The sequence below is a fragment of the Sphaeramia orbicularis genome, chromosome 15, assembly GCF_902148855.1.
Source record: "Sphaeramia orbicularis chromosome 15, fSphaOr1.1, whole genome shotgun sequence".
Lineage (NCBI taxonomy): Eukaryota > Metazoa > Chordata > Actinopteri > Kurtiformes > Apogonidae > Sphaeramia > Sphaeramia orbicularis.
The window spans coordinates 14,254,973-14,273,991 of NC_043971.1; the positions used below are offsets into that span (position 1 = coordinate 14,254,973).

A 19,019-nucleotide genomic window follows, 5' to 3' on the forward strand; every position below is an offset into this window, starting at 1 on the left:
CTTGGCGGAGGTCTGCGCTCTCCGAGTGCTTCTAGTTTTAATCTATTTTACTGTTTAGTGGCTGCTGTGGACTGATTATGTATGTTTGTTTCAAAGTGACAACTAGGGATGTAACAATTATCGGTATAATGATAAACCGTGGTAAAATTGCAGATGGTTAGTATTACCGTTTAAGTTCAAATTATCATGATAACCGTGTTTGATTACCGCACTTTTCCGGAGAAAACGCCTATGTAATGCTATGCTTTTATGTCAAATATTTGAGTATAGTTTTAATTTATTACAATTTTGATTGTCTATACCTAATATTTGGAACCAATATTCACTTTCAAAGTCTTTGAAAAGGTTCGTTAAGCATCTGTGTGTTATTTATGCAATAAATTAGATACATTTTTCAAATTGGATTTGATATTTTTTTGTTTTTTGGCCGTTTATGTTTTTGTAGTAGGTTAAAGTGAAAAACATAATAGACAGATGATATAAATGAAGTTGTGCTGAAAAAAAAAGATCCCAAACATGGGTTTAGTAAACATTTGTTTAAACAGTATATTAAGGCAAAATCAAAAGGACTGAAAAATGGACAAAATAGGCTCAGACCACTAAGGGTTAATATTTGAATGCTTCTACAACAGAAAGTACATTGTGCCAATTATTTTTATTTTATTTATTTATTTATTTTTCAAAATACAACTTGGTTAAATTATTTCAGTGCTGGTATTAGTATTTTTTGAACATTTTGAGCACAATTTCAACAATACAGCGATAATAATGATAACCGTGATAATTTTGGTCACAACCGTGATATGAAATTTTCATATCGTTACATCCCTAGTGACAACATATTATAAAGTAACATGTACTAATAGAAAGGAAATGCACATATAAGATATAGTCACTGGATGTTAACTTTAAATAAATGAAGCCTAATTGATCCAAATACTGTTCTTTTTTCAGTGGTGAGTTTAGAGGTTGTCTCCTCTGTTTACAATTGTGCATTATTTTAATCTATTTTACTGTTTGGTGACTGCTGTGGACTGATCATGTACGTTTTGTTGCATAGTGACAACATATTTTAAAGAAACATGGAATATTAGAGAGGAAATGCACATTTAAGATATAGTCACTGGATGTTAACTTTGTATAAATGTAGCCTAATTAATCCATATATTGTTCTTTTTTCAGTGGTGAGTTTAGAGGTTGTCTTCTCTGTTTACAATTGTGTATTGATTATATTTATTTTACTGTTTAGTGACTGCTGTGGACTGATTATGTATGTTTTGTTTCATAGTGACAACATATTTTAAAGTAACATGGAATATTAGAGAGGAAATGCACATAAGAGACATATGCATTGGATGTTAACTTTAAATAAATGTAACTGATCCATATATTGTTCTCTTTTTTTCAGGGGTGAGTTTAGAGGTTTTCACATCACAGATATAGTCATTAGATGTTAACTTTGAATAAATGTGGTTAAAACAAATTCAAGTGAAGTCAATAAACACAACAGAAGAGCATCTTTCCCAACAAACAGCCTGTTGTCCACAAACTCCACATGACCGCTTCTGCATCTTTAACAAACAAATCCGCTGGAAATAAAAGACAAAAAAAAAAAGGATGAAAATGCGCGTCTTACCTGCGTTCTGTGCCACAGACTGGAGCCCCGTGACCAGCCCCAGCAGTACCCCCACCAAACACATCTGGATACCGAACAACTCCTTTCGCTTTCTCCGCCGGGCTTTGCTCCTCCGCCGGTTCAGCATCACTCCTCCTCCGGCCGCGGCCGTCTTCTCCTCCGGCATCCCTTCGACCACCACGCGGGCCATGGCGCTCTGAGTCCGGGGCGCGTTCCGGCGGATCCCCCGGTGGCGGCGCAGAGCTACGAGACAGCGGAACGAGGAGGAAGACGCGGAGACGCGCGGTGTGTGGACACTCAACTTAGCCGACGGAAGAAGATATGAGTGGATGGACGACGGGTGTGTGAAGTTTAGAGGAGGTGGAGGACGCACTTCCGCCCCGAGATTCCAAAATAAAACAGGGTTGGACCACAACAAACCACGAGAGTGAATTCAGTTATTTCATGTCTGTGATTTAAGGATTCATTTTCTCCCTTCAAATGAGCCACATTTATTTATTTATTTATTTATTTATTTATTTATTTCGTTCAAATGAGCCACATTTATTTTATTTATTTATTTATTTATTCCGTTCAAATGAGCCACATTTATTTATTTATTTATTTATTTATTTATTTATTTATTTATTTATTTCGTTCAAATGAGCCACATTTATTTATTTATTTATTTATTCCATTCAAATGAGCTACATTTATTTATTTATTTAGATATTTAGTTAGTTGGTTCAAATGAGCCTTATTTATTTATTTATTTATTTATTCCGTTCAAGTGAGCCACATTTATTTTATTTATTTATTTAATTATTTATTTATTCCATTCAAAAGAGCCACATTTATTTAATTATTTGTTTGTTTGTTTGTTTGTTTTTTCCATTCAAATGAGCCACATTCTATTTATTTATTTATTTATTTATTTATTTATTTATTTATTATTTTTTCAAATAGTCTAACAAAAAAAAAAAACAAGGGGAATTTTTTTAAAGTAATAATAATAATAATAATAATAATAATAATAATAATAATAATAATAATAATAATAAAACATTCAAAAAGGATTTACATGAATATTCATTATTTCAGATAAATTAGGCAACTACTCTGCATTTTATACTGTTACTAGTACATGCGTTCAATATAATAATTTAATATATAATATAAATAATTTTATTTAATGTCTGGTCAACCATCAAGACAAGTATTGTTTTGTGTGTTTTCTAAATGTGTCAGATAAAAAGTTTCTTTAAATTAGTAATTTATTTATTCGTAATTCTTTCTACTGTATGTTTCTACTTGAAGTAATCTTCCCGGTCAATATATACTTTATTTTGTTCCAAAAAAGACCATAGTTGCATTGAAACGAGTGTCAGGAAGTGACATGGGAATTTTTTTCTCCATAACTCAGCTCTGCAAAAATGTAAGCTCCAGCCCTTTTACATTACACTATATTTATTTTTTACTTACTTACTTACTTACTTACTTACTTACTTTGATCTGTTTGTCCAAACTACAGTATGTAAATTCCTAATATTCAGTCTTGGACCAAGTTTTGTTCCCTTGCAAACAGGAAATTATTATAAAGAAAACAAAACAACATGAAATTTATGTTTTTTCCATCCTTTATGAAACAATTCTGCTTTGTTTTGTTAGTTTTTCTGTTCATGTGGGACAGCAGCTTATAATAAATGTATGTGATTTTATTATGAGCACATGTTCAGGTTCATTTTCTAATGCTCTGTTTTACTATTTAATAAAATGGTATTGTTACATATTAATTTATTGTTATATATTAATTTTGTCTAATTTCACACAGATGTAATGAACACACCAATAGTATATTTATGGGCATAATTAAAACAACTTAAAAGTTATAAAATGACAAAATAGCCATTTACATGTGGGGCTGATGCATTTATTTTGAAATCCTCATTTCCTGTTTTTACTCTTAACATCCATTCTACACTAGAAGTATCCAGCCTCCAAACCTCCGCTGGTTCCTCCTCTGTGCTCAGAGTCACAGGCCGGGCTTCCTGCTCAGATGACCCGGGACATGAGCGCCTCGTCTCAGCTTTAAAAACAGCTCTGTGGAGTTTACAAGAACCACAGAGGACACATGAAACCTCCGATAAAGTGTAAAAATAATCCATGTGTTCACTGAGAAGGAGTGGGATCACCACTATCTCATTAATAATATATTGTATATCTAAATGGATGCATAAGCAGCTGAAACAGGCCAATAAGAAGATAACACTAGAGGCTAAAGTCATAGTATTATTAAAATTATATCATATTTGCTCTTCATTTATCAATTAAAATCAGGTTTAAGCTTCTTAAAGAGAGCTTTGTGGCTTTTTTTTTTTTTTTTCTCCCTTTTTTGTTATCGTAAAATGTTAATTTAGCATCCATTTTAATAGAGTATAAACCTACAGTTGAGCTTATTAAACATCAGAAGCAATAAAAATATCTGTAAAACTTTTCAAGCCCCTAAAATCAATATTTCTATAAAGAAAATTATCAAGACAAATAAATGGTATAATCATCAAATTTTGATTTGACGATAAATGGTTAAATTATTTGTTAATGCTAGAAAAAAGCTGCAAAATATTAGATAAAACATCCAAAATATTTATAATTATTAAAAAAAAAAAAAAAAAGTTTTATCACTAGAGGCTGTAGATAAAGGGTGAAAGGTTATTGATAAGCAGGGAAAAAAAAGAAAAAGAAATGAATAAATAAATAAATATTTGACAGTAGAAACATCCAACTTCTACCACTCTGAAGTAAAAGAATTATGACTGCAAAACTCTAACATTAACCCATAAAGACCCGAACAGTTACTGCCAACCAAAAGCATCTCCTGACCTGGACTCTTTAATACCTGTTGATCCACTAATCCTGTCAATACATGTAAATAACTGGTGTACAATGCAGTTTGTCGTCTTTTCATGGTCATCAGATATGACCCATTTGGATGTTCAGAGGTTCTGTAGTTACTGTGGAAACACTGTCATCTTCTACAACATTGATTCACCAGTAAAACCCATGGCGTTGGATCAATGACAGTGGATGGACACACTTGTTTTATGTTCAGTTAATGATAGATTTGCTGAAAAAAGTCACTTTTTCTGTTTGATGTAATAACCTTTGAATTTATTGAGTTTTCATGATCATCGAAATTAAATATAGGAAATTAAACAGAAGAAAATAAGTGATTTACAGTGAAAAATACAAAATACTGAGGGTCATTTTATAATAAATGGCGATAAATCACTTAAGGTTAAATACAGCCAAAAATTAATTTAGGAACAGACACAAAAGTAAGACTGTAAAAAACTGTAAAATACAGTTTGTCATCTTCTCATGGTCATCACATATGACCATGGAAACACTGTCATCTTCTACAAAACTGATTCACCTGTTCGATCAAGGACAGTGGATAGAGACACTTGGTTTATATTCAGTTAATGGGATATTTTTCAGAAAAAAGTCACTTTTTCTTCACTTTTCACTGTTTTTGATATAATAATCATCAACTTTAATCTGAGCTTTTATGAAAATTAACATGATCAATAAATGAAATATAGGAAATCACATGATTCTCACGGAAAAAATCCAAAATATAGATCATAATATTATAATAAATGCTGATAAATCACTTCAGAAAGGTTAAATAGAGAGAAAAATTTATTCAGAAACTGCCTTAAAAGTAGCACTGGGTCTTTATGGGTTAAAAATTCAACCATAACTAGTAACATTTTTCAGAATAAAACACAAAATAGTCTGAAATTCAATCAAACTGAAACACTCATTCGAAATAAAACTTAATGAAGGAGTCAGATATGGAGGTTTTGTCGGACGGAGCAGAGGGAAGTGGTCGGGGAAGCGAAGCAGACGAGGCAGACAGGTTCAGGCAGAAGTCAGGTGGAAACAGGTGGACCATCAGGGACAGGAGCAGGTGGTGGAGCAGCCGGAGCCGGAGCAGAGGATCTCCAACTGGGCAGACCACGGGTGAAGGACGGGTAGTCCAGTTACACCATAGGTTTTATAGGAGGAGGCGCTGTGGTGTTAAACATTGACGGGCTGATGTTTTGAAGTCTGCATTGTAGTCATTTCCCTCTTGGCCTTTTGGTTAAAGGTTAAGGTTACTAACTTTATTATCCCTGTAGGGAAATTCAGCCTCTGTATTTATTCAGTCATTATCTGAACCCGCTTTATCCTCACTAGGGTCATGGGGGTCGCTTGGAGCCTATCCCAGCTCCTTACAGGTGAAGGTGGGGTACACCCTGGACAGTTTGCCAGTTCATCGCAGGATTGAACATATAGAGACAAACAATCACTCACACATTCACACCTATGGGTGATTTAGATTAACCAGTTAACCTATCAGTGCATGTCTTTGGATGGTGGGAGGAGCCAGAGTACTCAGAGACAACCCACCCCCATTGACTGGTGTTGGAATCGAACCCAGGACCTTCTTGCTGTGAGGCACCAGTGCGATCCACTGCATCACCATGTCTCTGTGTTTAACTCATTAAAATACTCATAGCACCTAACATTAGCATTAGTATTAGCAATTAGCATTAGGAGGTAGCACATGAGGAGTAATGAGCTGCCATTGAAGGAGCTCAGGAACCAACTCCAGATCATCAGGACACCGACAGGACAATTAAAGTAATGATTCTCATCTCAGACTGATCTCAAGAAATGGCGTTGTATGTCATGCTAGTTCTTATGGTGAAGAAACACCAAATGGACTGCTGATCGTCGCCTGACTGATCAGCTGGCTCACATCTCCCCGACACGGTCAAACGAGTGTGAAGAACACACTAAATCAGCTACCAACTGGAAAATCGGCTACCGACTTCAATGTACGTTCTGCGCTTGCACAAGACGTATTGTCTCCATAACACCGCTCTCTGTCCCGTTCAGCGACTTGTGCTTGTTCATACAAGGTAATCGGCTCAAAGTTTGGACATATTTTCAAGTTTTCCTTCAACTGTTGCTGCTGACAAAGAATTATGGCGTACTCTGAGAAATGTTCATTGGAAGTCTTGACCTGATATGCACAAATTACGTTATGTAACTAGTTAAAAACATAACAAATTTAGCAGGAATTGAAACGGGTTGTAGAACTCCACTCAGTTTCTTTTCTAAAATTCACAGAAACTTGTTGAATGAGCAATATATCATGACTTTAACACCAAATCACCACTCATCACCTGGATAACTGTAGGTATGGTACATATTTTATTTCTGAGATAGATAGATAGATAGATAGATAGATAGATAGATAGATAGATAGATAGATAGATAGATAGATAGATAGATAGATAGATAGATAGATAGATAGATAGATAGATAGATAGATAGATAGATAGATAGATAGATAGATAGATAGATAGATAGAACTGTTATCTATTCAATCTTTTTTTTATTTATTTATTTTTGCTTTTGCTATGTTTTCATATCTAGACTTTGTATGAATGCTATATGCCTCCTGTTCATAAATCCTGATGTCTTTTGGTAGATACATTTACATGTTTATGTTTATATTTAAGGTGGGGGTGGGGGCTTATATTTAAAAAGATAGTCGAAATGTACACATTGTATGATGCATCCATGTTATGCTGTTGAAAATCCACAAATAAAATAAAATAAAATAAAAAAGAAATCCACTCAGTTTTTGCCAGAATTAAATATAAAGACAGCTTTGCAGCACCTGGAGGGTTCAACTTCAAACTCTGACCCCTTTATAGTATATCTACCTGTATTTAATGGTGGAAGAAACCAGCAGAGAATAAGCAAACTCAACACAGAAAGACTCAAACTTTCTCGCTGTGAATGCTAACCATTATGCCACCACGCCGCCCATGGTGCGAGGGGTGATTTATGCACTAATAAATACTTCCAAATCATTGTCATCATCATCTCCTTCTCGCTGATTGAGGAACAAAGCCCCACTGCTGCTAAATACTCGGCTACAGATACGGTAAAACAGCAAATGTCATCAAACAGTTACGTATATCTATAAATCATTCCTAAGGCTTTGTCTGTTTATTAACCCATAAAGACCCAGTGCTACTTTTGTGCCAATTCCTGAATATATTTTCCTCTATATTTAACCTTTCTTATGTGATTTATTGCCATTTATTGTAATATTATCCTCTTCATTTGATCTTTTTCCAGTAAAAATCAGGTATATTTCCTATGTTTATTTCACTGATCATGTAGATGTTCATAAAAGCTCAAATAAAAGTTGAGGGATATTATGCTAGAAATGGAGAAAACTGAAGAAAAAGTGACTTTTTTAGCAAAGCTATTAATAAGTGTACATAAAAACAAGTGTCTCCATCCTCTGTCATTTATCAAACTCCATGAATTTTACTGGTGAATCAATGTTGTAGAAGATGATGGTGTTTCCACAGTAACTACGGAACCTCTGAATGTCCAAATGGATCATATCTGATTTATTTTATTTATTTAACCTTTATTTAACTAAGACAAAAGATCCCATTGAGATTAAGAACCTCTTTTTTAAGGGAGTCCTGGCCAAGAGGCAGCATGAAATACAACACATAGTTACAACATACAATAATTTATGTAATAAGTGGTCAGTTTCCAGTTTTTTAGCAACATATTCCATGTGTGATGACCATAAAAGATGACAAACTGCATTTTACACCAATTATTTACATGGATTGATAGGATTAGTGGTTCAGAAGTTAATAAATATTTTATATCAGTAGATGGTTTTGGTCGCCAGTTGCGGTTTGGGCTTTTATGGGTTAAAAACGACAGAAAAGTTGTGTGTGTCAAAAAAAGAAGCTCTGACAGTCCATTTCAACAGATAGTGAGCTGTGCATCACACATTTTATCAAATAGTAGCCCTAAAATGTCATTAACTGAACAAATAAGGGGTGAAAGAGGTCAACAACAGCACCTCACGAACGTATTAGAAGAATGGGATATAGTGGCACTACTCTGAATTGTTACACTCAATTCTGGAGCAAAAGCAGCCACCGCAGTCCAAAAAGCATATGTGGTCTATTGTTAATCTGACATTTGAAGTACCACTTTGTGATTGGAGGTGTCAACAAAACAGCACAAACTGAAGACGCTTCCATCCAAGACAGATATTAATCAGTTTGTCCAATTAATCTGTGCTGACGTAACATTTTACAAACTCTCTTCTGATTAAACTGACCGAAATAAAAGCACGCAGTTCACTTCTCACAGGCAGTTTGATGTTCACTTGTAAAATTGCTGATTAAAGCTGCGGTGCTTGATGGTTTTTTAGCATTTTCAAGTAGTCTGAGATGACATGAGGTTTGTGCTTCGACTCCTCTGCAAGTGTTTTCAAGCTGCGATACAGGTTTTATCCGATCACAGGTGTTTTCAGACAGGTACAGATGTTAAATGACAGCTCTAATTAATTACCCGACATGATATCATGACTCGCGTAAATATACACACCACTTTTAATTGGCGTGTTATCTGTACGCATTATAAGATTTCTGCGTCTATGTTTACGCCACGTCAAATACCACGCACTGAGGGTTAGGGTTATGTGAACCGGAGATCTTGGCGTCAATTGACAGTTGATCAAACTAGAAGAGCACTCAGAGAGCGCAGACCTCCGCCAAGGCAGATCAGTTCATAAAGTTTGAATTTGAACCCTCCAGGTGCTGCAAAGCTAGCTTTATATTCATTTTGGCAAAGATCGAGTCAATTTCTGCAACCTGTTTGAATTCCTTCTTAATTTGTTATGTTTTATAACTATTTACATCATGAAATTTGCGCATATAAGGTCAAGACGAACATTTCTCCGAGTACGACATAATTGTTTGTCAGCAGCAGTGGTTGTAGTAAAAACTTAAAATATGTCCAAACTTTGAGCCGATTACCTAAAATGTTCAGTTGTTGGTTGTTTTAACAAACACAAGCAACTAAATGGGACAGAAAGCACGGTCAACAACCTGGAGGGGGCGGGGCTTGAAGTGGCTCATGTGTATTTTAAAGGGCCAGCGCTCAAAACGACCTTTCTGGTGTTATTACTCAGAAATAGGGTTGAAGATGGACCTGTGGAGTTGAATTAATGAAGAATTCAGACCCAAGCATAGCATTTACAGTTTGGGAAATGTTTTAAAATGCATAATTCCATTAAAAACAAATAGGACCAATGGCCCTGTAGCTTACCGGCCAAATTAAAAGCTTTGGGAAATGTATCCAGATGCCATTTATTATCACCCAGTTATGTGTATTTATTATATTACAGAAATAGCCCATGTTTTGGTCATATTCCAATCACATCTGTAAAAAATTCAAATTCCAACTTGATATCATTGATACTGATTTATTGGCTCAATCCACTTCCTATCTGTTATAATGGGAACATTTTTCAAAGTCACACCAAATCCAGAATCAGATCCGGATCAAAATAAAGTCAATACCTTGTGTTCACATCTTCATAAAGAAGCTGTATACCAAGTCTGAAGTCAATCAGAACTGGTGTTTGGGAGAAAAAGACGATTTAAATTTTTTTCCCCATAAAAGCCCATGTTAAAGTTTCCATAAGTTCCCGGATCCAGAAGAAGATCCTGATCAGCATGTGGCCATTATGTTTTGGTCATCTCCCCATCAGGACTGGACTGTAGAAATTTACACTTGATATCATTTATATTTACTGAGTTATTACATCGATCCACTTCCTATCTCTTATAATGGGGACATTTTTCAAACTGGCACCAAATCCAGAATCAGATCCAGATCCAAATAATTTCACTAACTTTGTTGACATCATCATAATGAAGCTGTATACCAAGTTTGAAGTCAATCGGAATAGTAGTTTCGGAGAAGAAGACAACTGAAGTTTTTGTAACGGACGACAGACGACGACAGACACCGCATGACGACAATAGCTTACGGCCTGCCGGTTGTTAAGCTAAAAAGCAAAATATCACTCCTTTTAAGTAAAGGTTAAATGTAGAGAAAAAAAATAATCTGGGAAGTCCCCCTGAGTCCAAATGTGCAACAGGAGCATAGAAAAGTTTATTTAATTTTCCATAACAGTATCATGTCATCACTCATATTTATTCTCACACTGATTTTGGCTCTTGCAGCTTTAACGCTCAGACATATATTATTATGAATTATTTTTGGTACTTATTTCGTCAAAGTAAATATACAGGTTTTATAAACTTTTCCCCCTGGTCTATTAAATGCTCCAAACTGTCATTATTACTCTGAACTTTAAAAATCCTTCATGTCTTGGGGTTTATAATAGACAAAACTGTTTCTCATGCTGTTATGTCTCAGAATAGTCACACCAAAATGTAATCAGTCCTAGATATTCACACCTATCAAGTATCATTAAGATCCATGGATCAGTTTGTGAATTATTCTGGTCTCAGTCACACACGGACATGAGCGACAACAATACCCGGCTGGATAATGAGTCTCTGGGGAAATAATAAAGTGCAGCTATGAGTAGAAAAGTCTGTGTAATGATGGCTGGGCAGCAGGTCTTATGAATGGCACCGTCATTATATGCATTACCATTAAAAGCAATAAGACTGATCTTTGACCCTAAAACCGAGTGCGTACATTGTGAGCCACTCCACCCGATTGAGGTGAAAGGTCAAACCCTTCAACCTCCTGATGGCGAAACATCATACGGAGGATTTTACGTGCAAAGCAAAATACAGAAGAGAAAAGCGAGTAAATATAAATATAAAGTCGGTTTAGGTTGTCACTTGAAATTGAGCACAGTCAGACTTGTGTTACCGTGACAACGCCACGTATCTACACATGTCGATACCCTGCGGTCCGCCCTACCTCCGCTGTACGTAATGATGTCATGGCGGGGAGGCCGGGAATCGGAAACCCATAATGCCATGTGAGAGATAGAAGGCAGTGTGGCATTAGTGAATGAGCGCACAGATTACACCCACAGTCTCTTGGCGAACACACACACACACACGCACACACACACACACACACACACACACACACACACACACACACACTTCCTTCATGACGGATTGAGCATAATCCTCATCCTGAGCAACAGCATCTGACAGCCATGATTCGAGACAATGACAATGACATGTCAAGTGTGCAGGATTAGGAGGCAGTCAGGGATTTTTACCCTCCATCCGTTACAGTAAACAGACATGACTACATCATGTTTTTAACATTAACCCTCAGAAAACAGTTTGTTTGCATATATCTATTATGATGTGTTTTTGTTCATAGCAGCATGTTTTGGCATGTTGTGTTGCTGCAGGGTTTTTTTTTATTTTAACATGCACATAGAAGCACATAATATATACTGTATGTGTGTATTTTTATCAAGCAGGAGCAAAATACTACACATAGAGCCATTAAAAATGCACAGGTCAGAATAATATGTACAGGGTGGGGAAGCAAAATTTACAATATTTTGAGGCAGGGATTGAAAGATAGTGTATGACCAATTAGTTTATTGAAAGTCATGAGAATTTATTTGCCACAAGAAAATTTACATAATAGAAAAGGTTTTTATTCTATGTGTCCTCCTTCTTTCTCAATAACTGCCTTCACACACTTCCTGAAACTTTCGCAAGTGTTCCTCAAATATTCGGGTGACAACTTCTCCCGTTCTTCTTTAATAGTATCTTCCAGACTTTCTCGTAATAGTTTTGCTCATAGTCATTCTCTTCTTTCCATTATAAACAGTCTTTATGGACACTCCAACTATTTTTGAAATCTCCTTTGGTGTGACGAGTGCATTCAGCAAATCACACACTCTTTGACGTTTGCTTTCCTGATTACTCATATGGGCAAAAGTTTGTGAAAAGGTATGGATAATAGTGTTAGGTATGATTATGACATCAATATATGTTTGGTTTCAAAACAATTGACGTAGTGCCTGCTGAGAAAAAAACAACTAAATGTTCATTGTAAATTTTGCTTCCCCACCCTGTATATTTGGAGATATAGTAAACCTGTTAAACCCTGACCATATTTTCAGGGGAAAAACACCTAAACAGACATACCCAAAGTAAATGAAGAATTACTTCACAATAAGAAGGTTCATATGGATGTTCTTGGTATCTATGGACATTTAGAGACCTCACAGAATCTATTCACATCGTCTAAAATATTGTATCTATTACTATGCCTGAGTAAACTTTAACAAACTAAAAGAGAAATTGGAATTTTTTTTATCGTCGCCTGTTTTTTTTCGGCTGGGTTGACAATGATATGCATAAATTAATTGTTTGTGTCGGAGATTTTTAATAGCGTATATTTCACCCCACAAAGATTAAAAATCATGTTTGAACATTCAAGTTTGCACTAAAACACACTTTTGATGTACTTTTATTAACATTAGGGTCTAAACTTTGAGCAAAAGTTGAAAAAACATTCATTGTCCTGATTTATTATATTTTTATAGTAGATGAATATTAATATAATTTTTTCGGCCCGCGGGCAGGCTGATAGGGCTAAAGAGGTTAAATGAACTGGTTTGGGGTTACCGTCATATTAAAGAGGGAAGCATTAGTCATTACAGAATGAATTGTGGACAAATTGTGATCAACTTAAAAGTGGGGTAGGAGACAACGTTATAATAGTTTTACATTTTTCATTATAGTTTAGTTTTATTTAGTTCTGACTTTTTTTTCTCTAACTCAGTTTTAATTAGTTTTTAGAGCAGATTTGCTATTTTTTATTAGTTTTCGTTATTTTCTAAATGCCTAGTTTTAGTTTAGTTTGTTTTTTATATCTTATATCTTCTTCGCCGACGAATTCAAATAAATCTCATACAGGACTCTACTGCTTTATTATTTTAGTCTCCATGTTTCCGGGTAGAGTGGGGACAAAAAGATGACTAAACGACAAGTGACGACACGTGACGAACCGTTAAATATGGTGCCAGGAGCTAAAATTGGGAGAGAAATAAATAGATTTCATATCAATTCGACATTGACAAAGACGAAAACTAAGGGAATTTGATCCATAATTTTTATCCATTTTAGTTAGTTTTGTAAGCACACAATACAGTGTCAGTTAGTTTTTTTCTTTTAATTATAGTTTTTATTTATTTCAGTTAACGAAAATGTTTTTACAATTCTAGTTTTCGTCATTTCGTTAGTTTTCGTTAACGATAACAACCTTGGTAGGAGATCTTGGAAAAACAGTTCGAGCAAGCTACATTTTGAAAATACTCAATTCAAAAGTCCAAACCCCTTTCTTCAGACATCTCCCCGAAGCCACGCCTCCAGAGTACTGGCACATGCAATGCTTTTTCCCGAGGGTTTATGAGCGCTGCACAGCATCAATTTGCCCAGCTCCGGCTCTGGCCCGTGGATCCATGTGTACCTCATTCAGTCTCCTCCAATAACCCCACTCTTAAGACCCCCTCCCTCGGCGTGGATCCGTGTACTGTGTAATTCAGGTCTGCAGGTGCGCCTTGTCATCAGTATAGCAGACCAGAAGTTGGACTTTTCATTTGTTGCTTTGATATGTGTTGTAAGTAATCTCAGTCTAGTAAGAACAACTGATTGCATTAAGACTGGTGTCAGGCTGGCAGCCCACTAAAGTTTGCTTTTAACACTGGAATCTGTGCATTTCACTGTTATGTTTGTTAGCAGAACACCCCCAATTCATACCTATCTGACAATTGTTCTACCTCTACTGGTCTGTGTTCATGACAAAACAGTTTGCCAGTTGAAAAATTGCAAGAATTTACATTTTGCACAATTGGATATTAAGAATGTTCTAAGTGGAGCAAAAAGAAGAAATGAGAATGAGACAAAAAAAAAAATTTTGAGTAAGCAATTTATTGAAAACAACAATTAAATTGAAATAGGCTGCTCATCAGCCCATCAAAGTTTAAGACTACAGCCTTTAGCAGCTTTTATGCAGCAGGAGGTCATGACAGGGTGAATACCTGACAGAAAATGACATTGAATCAAGGTTATTATCGTTGATGAAAACTAACAAAATGACGAAAACTAGAATTGAACTAGAAGCACTCGGAGAGCGCAGACCTCCGCCAAGGCTGACCAGTGGCCCCCCCCTGTGGGCCCCCCCACCCCCGATCACCACCAAAATGTAATCATTTCTTCCTTATCCCATTTCCAACAAACCCTGAAAATTTCATCAAAATCTGTCCATAACTTTTTGAGTTATGTTGCACACTAACGGACAGACAGACAGACAAACAAACCCTGGCAAAAACATAACCTCCTTGGCGGAGGTAAAAAGCATTTTCGTAAACTGAAATAAATAAAAACTATAATTAAAAGAAAAAACGATAACTAACAAACTGTATTTTGTGCTTACAAAACTAACTAAAACGTATAAAAATTGTGGATAAAATTCCCTTCGTTTTCGTCTTTGTCGATGTTGGATCAATACAAAAGCGATTTATTTTGCTCTAGTAATTTTAGCTGGCAGCACCATACGGTACTTCACGGTCCGCCGCTTCTCATCACTTGTGGTTTAGAGTCATCTTCTCGTCCGAACTCTACCTGGAAACATGGAGACTAAAATTGGGAGAAAGCAGCAGAGTCCTGTCTGGGATTTATTTGAATACGACGGCGAAGAAGATAAAAGATCTGAAAAAAATAAAATTAATACTAAAACTAACTAAAACTAAGCATTTAGAAAAAAATGAAACTAATAAAAACTAGTAAACCTGCACTAGAAATGAATTAAAACCAACTGAATTGGAGAAAAAAATTTTTTTAAATAAAACTAAACTATAATGAAAAATCCAAAACTATCATAACCTTGCACTGAATCCACATTTTTGTGCACATTTTGGCTTCTAAAGGCTGTGGTCTCATTTGTAAAGCAAAATAGAGACTTTAAAGCAATGCACTGTCTTCAAAATGACATTTTTTCAACGCATATTACAACAAGATGATGCAAATCCACAGTGAAATCCACATGAACATCCTATTTCAGTTTGTTGTTTTCAATAAATTGCTTACCCAAATTCTTTTTTTGTCTCACTCCCATTTCTTCTTTTTGCATTTTGAAACTCTACTTAGAACCTTCTTGAGACCCAGCAGTGTAATTTTTCAAATGGTCTTTAGATTTTGATCCGGAATAAAATACATAACTAAAACGGATGAAAACATGCACACTTTTCCATGTATTTTGGTTAAAAGTTTCCTAATATTTGAAGGGAAACATGTTTACTGTCATTTTCTACAGACTGGTCCTTCAGGTTTGTCCTTTCATTTGTCATTTGTCCATATATGGCGTCACCGTACTCCTGTTTCTGACCCACATAAGTGAAACGCCACAGGCCACCGTCGCCTGGCCCACCTTTCTATCAGCTGCTCTACATACAAACTGTGTCACATTTCATTCTTTGTCTTTGTATACATTTCATTTCAGAGAACAGTCTGGCCCAACAGACTGGGATTGTATTCTCTGTGTCTCATGTAATGAATTTCAAACATAACTAATCAATCTTCTATGAAAAAAAAAAAACCTTTTAAATGTTCCAACTAAATCTGCGATGATCAAAAGCTGTGAGCAGCAGCTTCAATGGTTCATGCAGAAAGGAATAAACATGGAATCCTGGAATGATTTGCAGAACAATGCCGGGACTAACAACACATCAAAGGCTGAAGCAACACCACACTACAAACACAGTGTGTGTCATTGTGTTGACGACAGGTAAGATGTGTGTTTGATAGAGAAGCAAGAAGGGTGACTGTAAACCTTCGGCAGACTAATAATCCCAGCCTCTTGATGTTAGAAAACAGATTATAAAAGGCAAAAGGAGCTGGGTTTTTAGCCGTTACAGGTTGCTAACACTTTTACAGATGCAGTGCCTCCATCTGGCAGCCTGTGCACTTGACAATGATATAATAAATGATGAGCAACACTGAAACTAGTGGTCAAAAAAAAAAAGTTGTTAAAGCAGCTAAATGTAGTATTTCAACTTTAAAGTAACTAAAAATAACCTAAAATGATTATTAAAATGGAAAAGTTCATGTATTATATTGCATAAAATAAAGATTGGCAGCGTTTTAACCACTGGAACAAGTGTTTCTCCTAAATAGGTGAGTTTGATCATGAGGTTTATGAAGGTATAAAGTTATTATGGGATGTTATTATCTTTGCTAAGTTGCTGTTTGTTGATCCATGGTTCAGATGAACTGTGACAGTTCTGACCTTGTTTGTTCGATTCCAAGCAGATCTTTACCTCCACCAAGAGGTATTGTGATCACTTTGCGTGTTTGTTTTTTTGCGTGCTTATTTGTTTGTTCGCAACTTTACGGGAAAACTATTACAACCATCTTTACCAAATTTTACCAACAGATAGGCCCAGGCCCTGGGATGAACCCATTATATTTTGGGCCAAGTAGGCCAAAGTTCAAGGTCACAGCAAGGTCACAAAATCTACAATTTTCCTATCTCTCATCGAGCAATTTTCAAAAATTCATAAAAAATTCAAAACGACTCCGATTAGCCTCCAATTTGATCCACCTGTAGCTTAGAACAATATCTTGTATCTGGCACAAAATTGTCCACATCCACTGTGGAATGTGGACTCTGTGGACATTTCAATTTAACATTGAAAATCCCATTTACGACACATTTTTCATTATAACTCAACAAATATTGATTGGAATTTAATATAATTTGACATACACATGACTGGTACCAAGCTTCAACTTTTTCTGCTGTATGGAACCACCTTGAAACTGTTTAATTTAAAAAGAAATAGTCGATCCACACATGCACACCATTCGGAGTGCTTGGTGGAGGTTTGCGTTCTCTGAACACTTGTTAGTTTTAGCCTGGCCAGCCATCTGTCTTTGTCAATGAGAAATCTGTCTGATTCCAAATATGAAGGCGGGACTAACAACTCTATCTTCTACCTTCTAGTTCTATTTTAGGACATTACAGTTATTATCTAGATTCTACCCAGATGTTTTTATACTTCTGTTTTATTCTGTCTATCTGTCTGTCTGTGATCATATTGACTGTCTCTAATTTTGAACATTTCCTTGATTGCTTTTGACAGGAGGTTATTTTTAAACTGTGAACATTATTTTAAAAGTATATACTGTAGGTCGACTCGATCATAGAATTTCAGTGTTTGCAGGTTAATGAATAATTCATTTGTTGGCTCATTATAAGTTGTAAATGTAACTTTGTGCTCCCACTTAGGAATAAAAAGGATGGAGGACAATGCAGGATAAACTACAGGCTTAAAGGGTCCAGTGGAGTTGGTAAAAGTCATGAGTCCAGTTGGAAAACACTGGATAGCACGCATGTCAACAGGTGATGGAATAGTTGCATTCTAAATGGAGACTGCAACTGAGTTTTCAGCTGAAGTATTGGTTTATTTGGAAGAACTGCTCCTGTGCAGTAGGTTGGGTCAATCTCCTTAAACTCCACTCTGTTAAAAGGACCAGCTGACCTCTAATCTCCCCTAAAAGACTCTAAGGATGTGATGTGTTACCGTACAAAAGATGGAAACCTTCCCCTTTAGTTAGATCGTCTTTGCTATGACCAGTTGTGTTTAGATACACATTCCAGTATGTGAGGTTACCATGGTCAAACTTTCTCATTCACTCTATCTGTAGGTGTTTAACATGACAGTTTTAGTCAAAGTGGTCTGGTTTTCATTCTGTTATCATTAGTTTGGTGACTTTTATCCTCACTCCATCCTCTGATCAAAAAACAGGCATTGATGTTTAATCTTGTGGTTCCCAACCTTTTTTGGCTCATGACCTCATTTTAACATCACAAATTTCTGGCGACCCCAGACATTCAAAACGGAGACTTTATTTTGTTAACATTAATTTGTTTTTGTTCATGTAATAGTTTGTTATACTATGTTCCAAATAAACATTAATTTTAGACAACATTTAGGCTATATAAAGTATATAATGCACCTTTTTGGTGTCTGCTTCTCAGATTCTCTTAGATGTCTTAACACGGCCAGGCGGGAGAAAAAGTCTTTCCATTCTCTGTTTGGTTTGGTTTTCTGACTGCGACTGTGTCTGGGCAGGTTGAAGTGGAGTAAAGTGTGTGGTCACATGATCAGGTCAATCAAGGTATGTGCTCTCAGATATTATATCCTGCATTTTATTTGAACTTGATTTTAATTAAGAAAAGTGTGTGGTGTTTTAATTATAATGGAATGTATACTGAATCATTAAAAATATTTATTATTATTATTATTATTTTTTTTTTTTTACAATTACTAGAAATTTAAGGCGACACCATTTGAATTCCAGGTTGTGACCACTAGGTTGAAAAACACTGGTTTAACCCATAAAGACCCAGTGCTAATTTGTGTCAGTTCACAAATGATTTTTTCTTTAGATTTAACCTAAGTGATTTACCGCCAGTTACAAAATTATCC

The 19,019-nt window shown here is 35.6% G+C and overlaps 1 protein-coding gene across 1 annotated transcript in view; it reads right to left on the reverse strand.

Annotated features, from left to right (window-relative positions):
- The window catches only part of slc24a3 (solute carrier family 24 member 3), a 209,888-nt gene extending 207,946 nt beyond the window's left edge, over window positions 1-1,942 (reverse strand). The window contains exon 1 of the mRNA XM_030156211.1: window positions 1,637-1,942. Within this exon, the coding sequence (XP_030012071.1) occupies window positions 1,637-1,826 (190 nt within the window). The 5' untranslated portion in view covers window positions 1,827-1,942. The remainder of the gene's footprint in view (window positions 1-1,636) is intronic.
- Window positions 1,943-19,019: the final 17,077 nt, after the last annotated feature.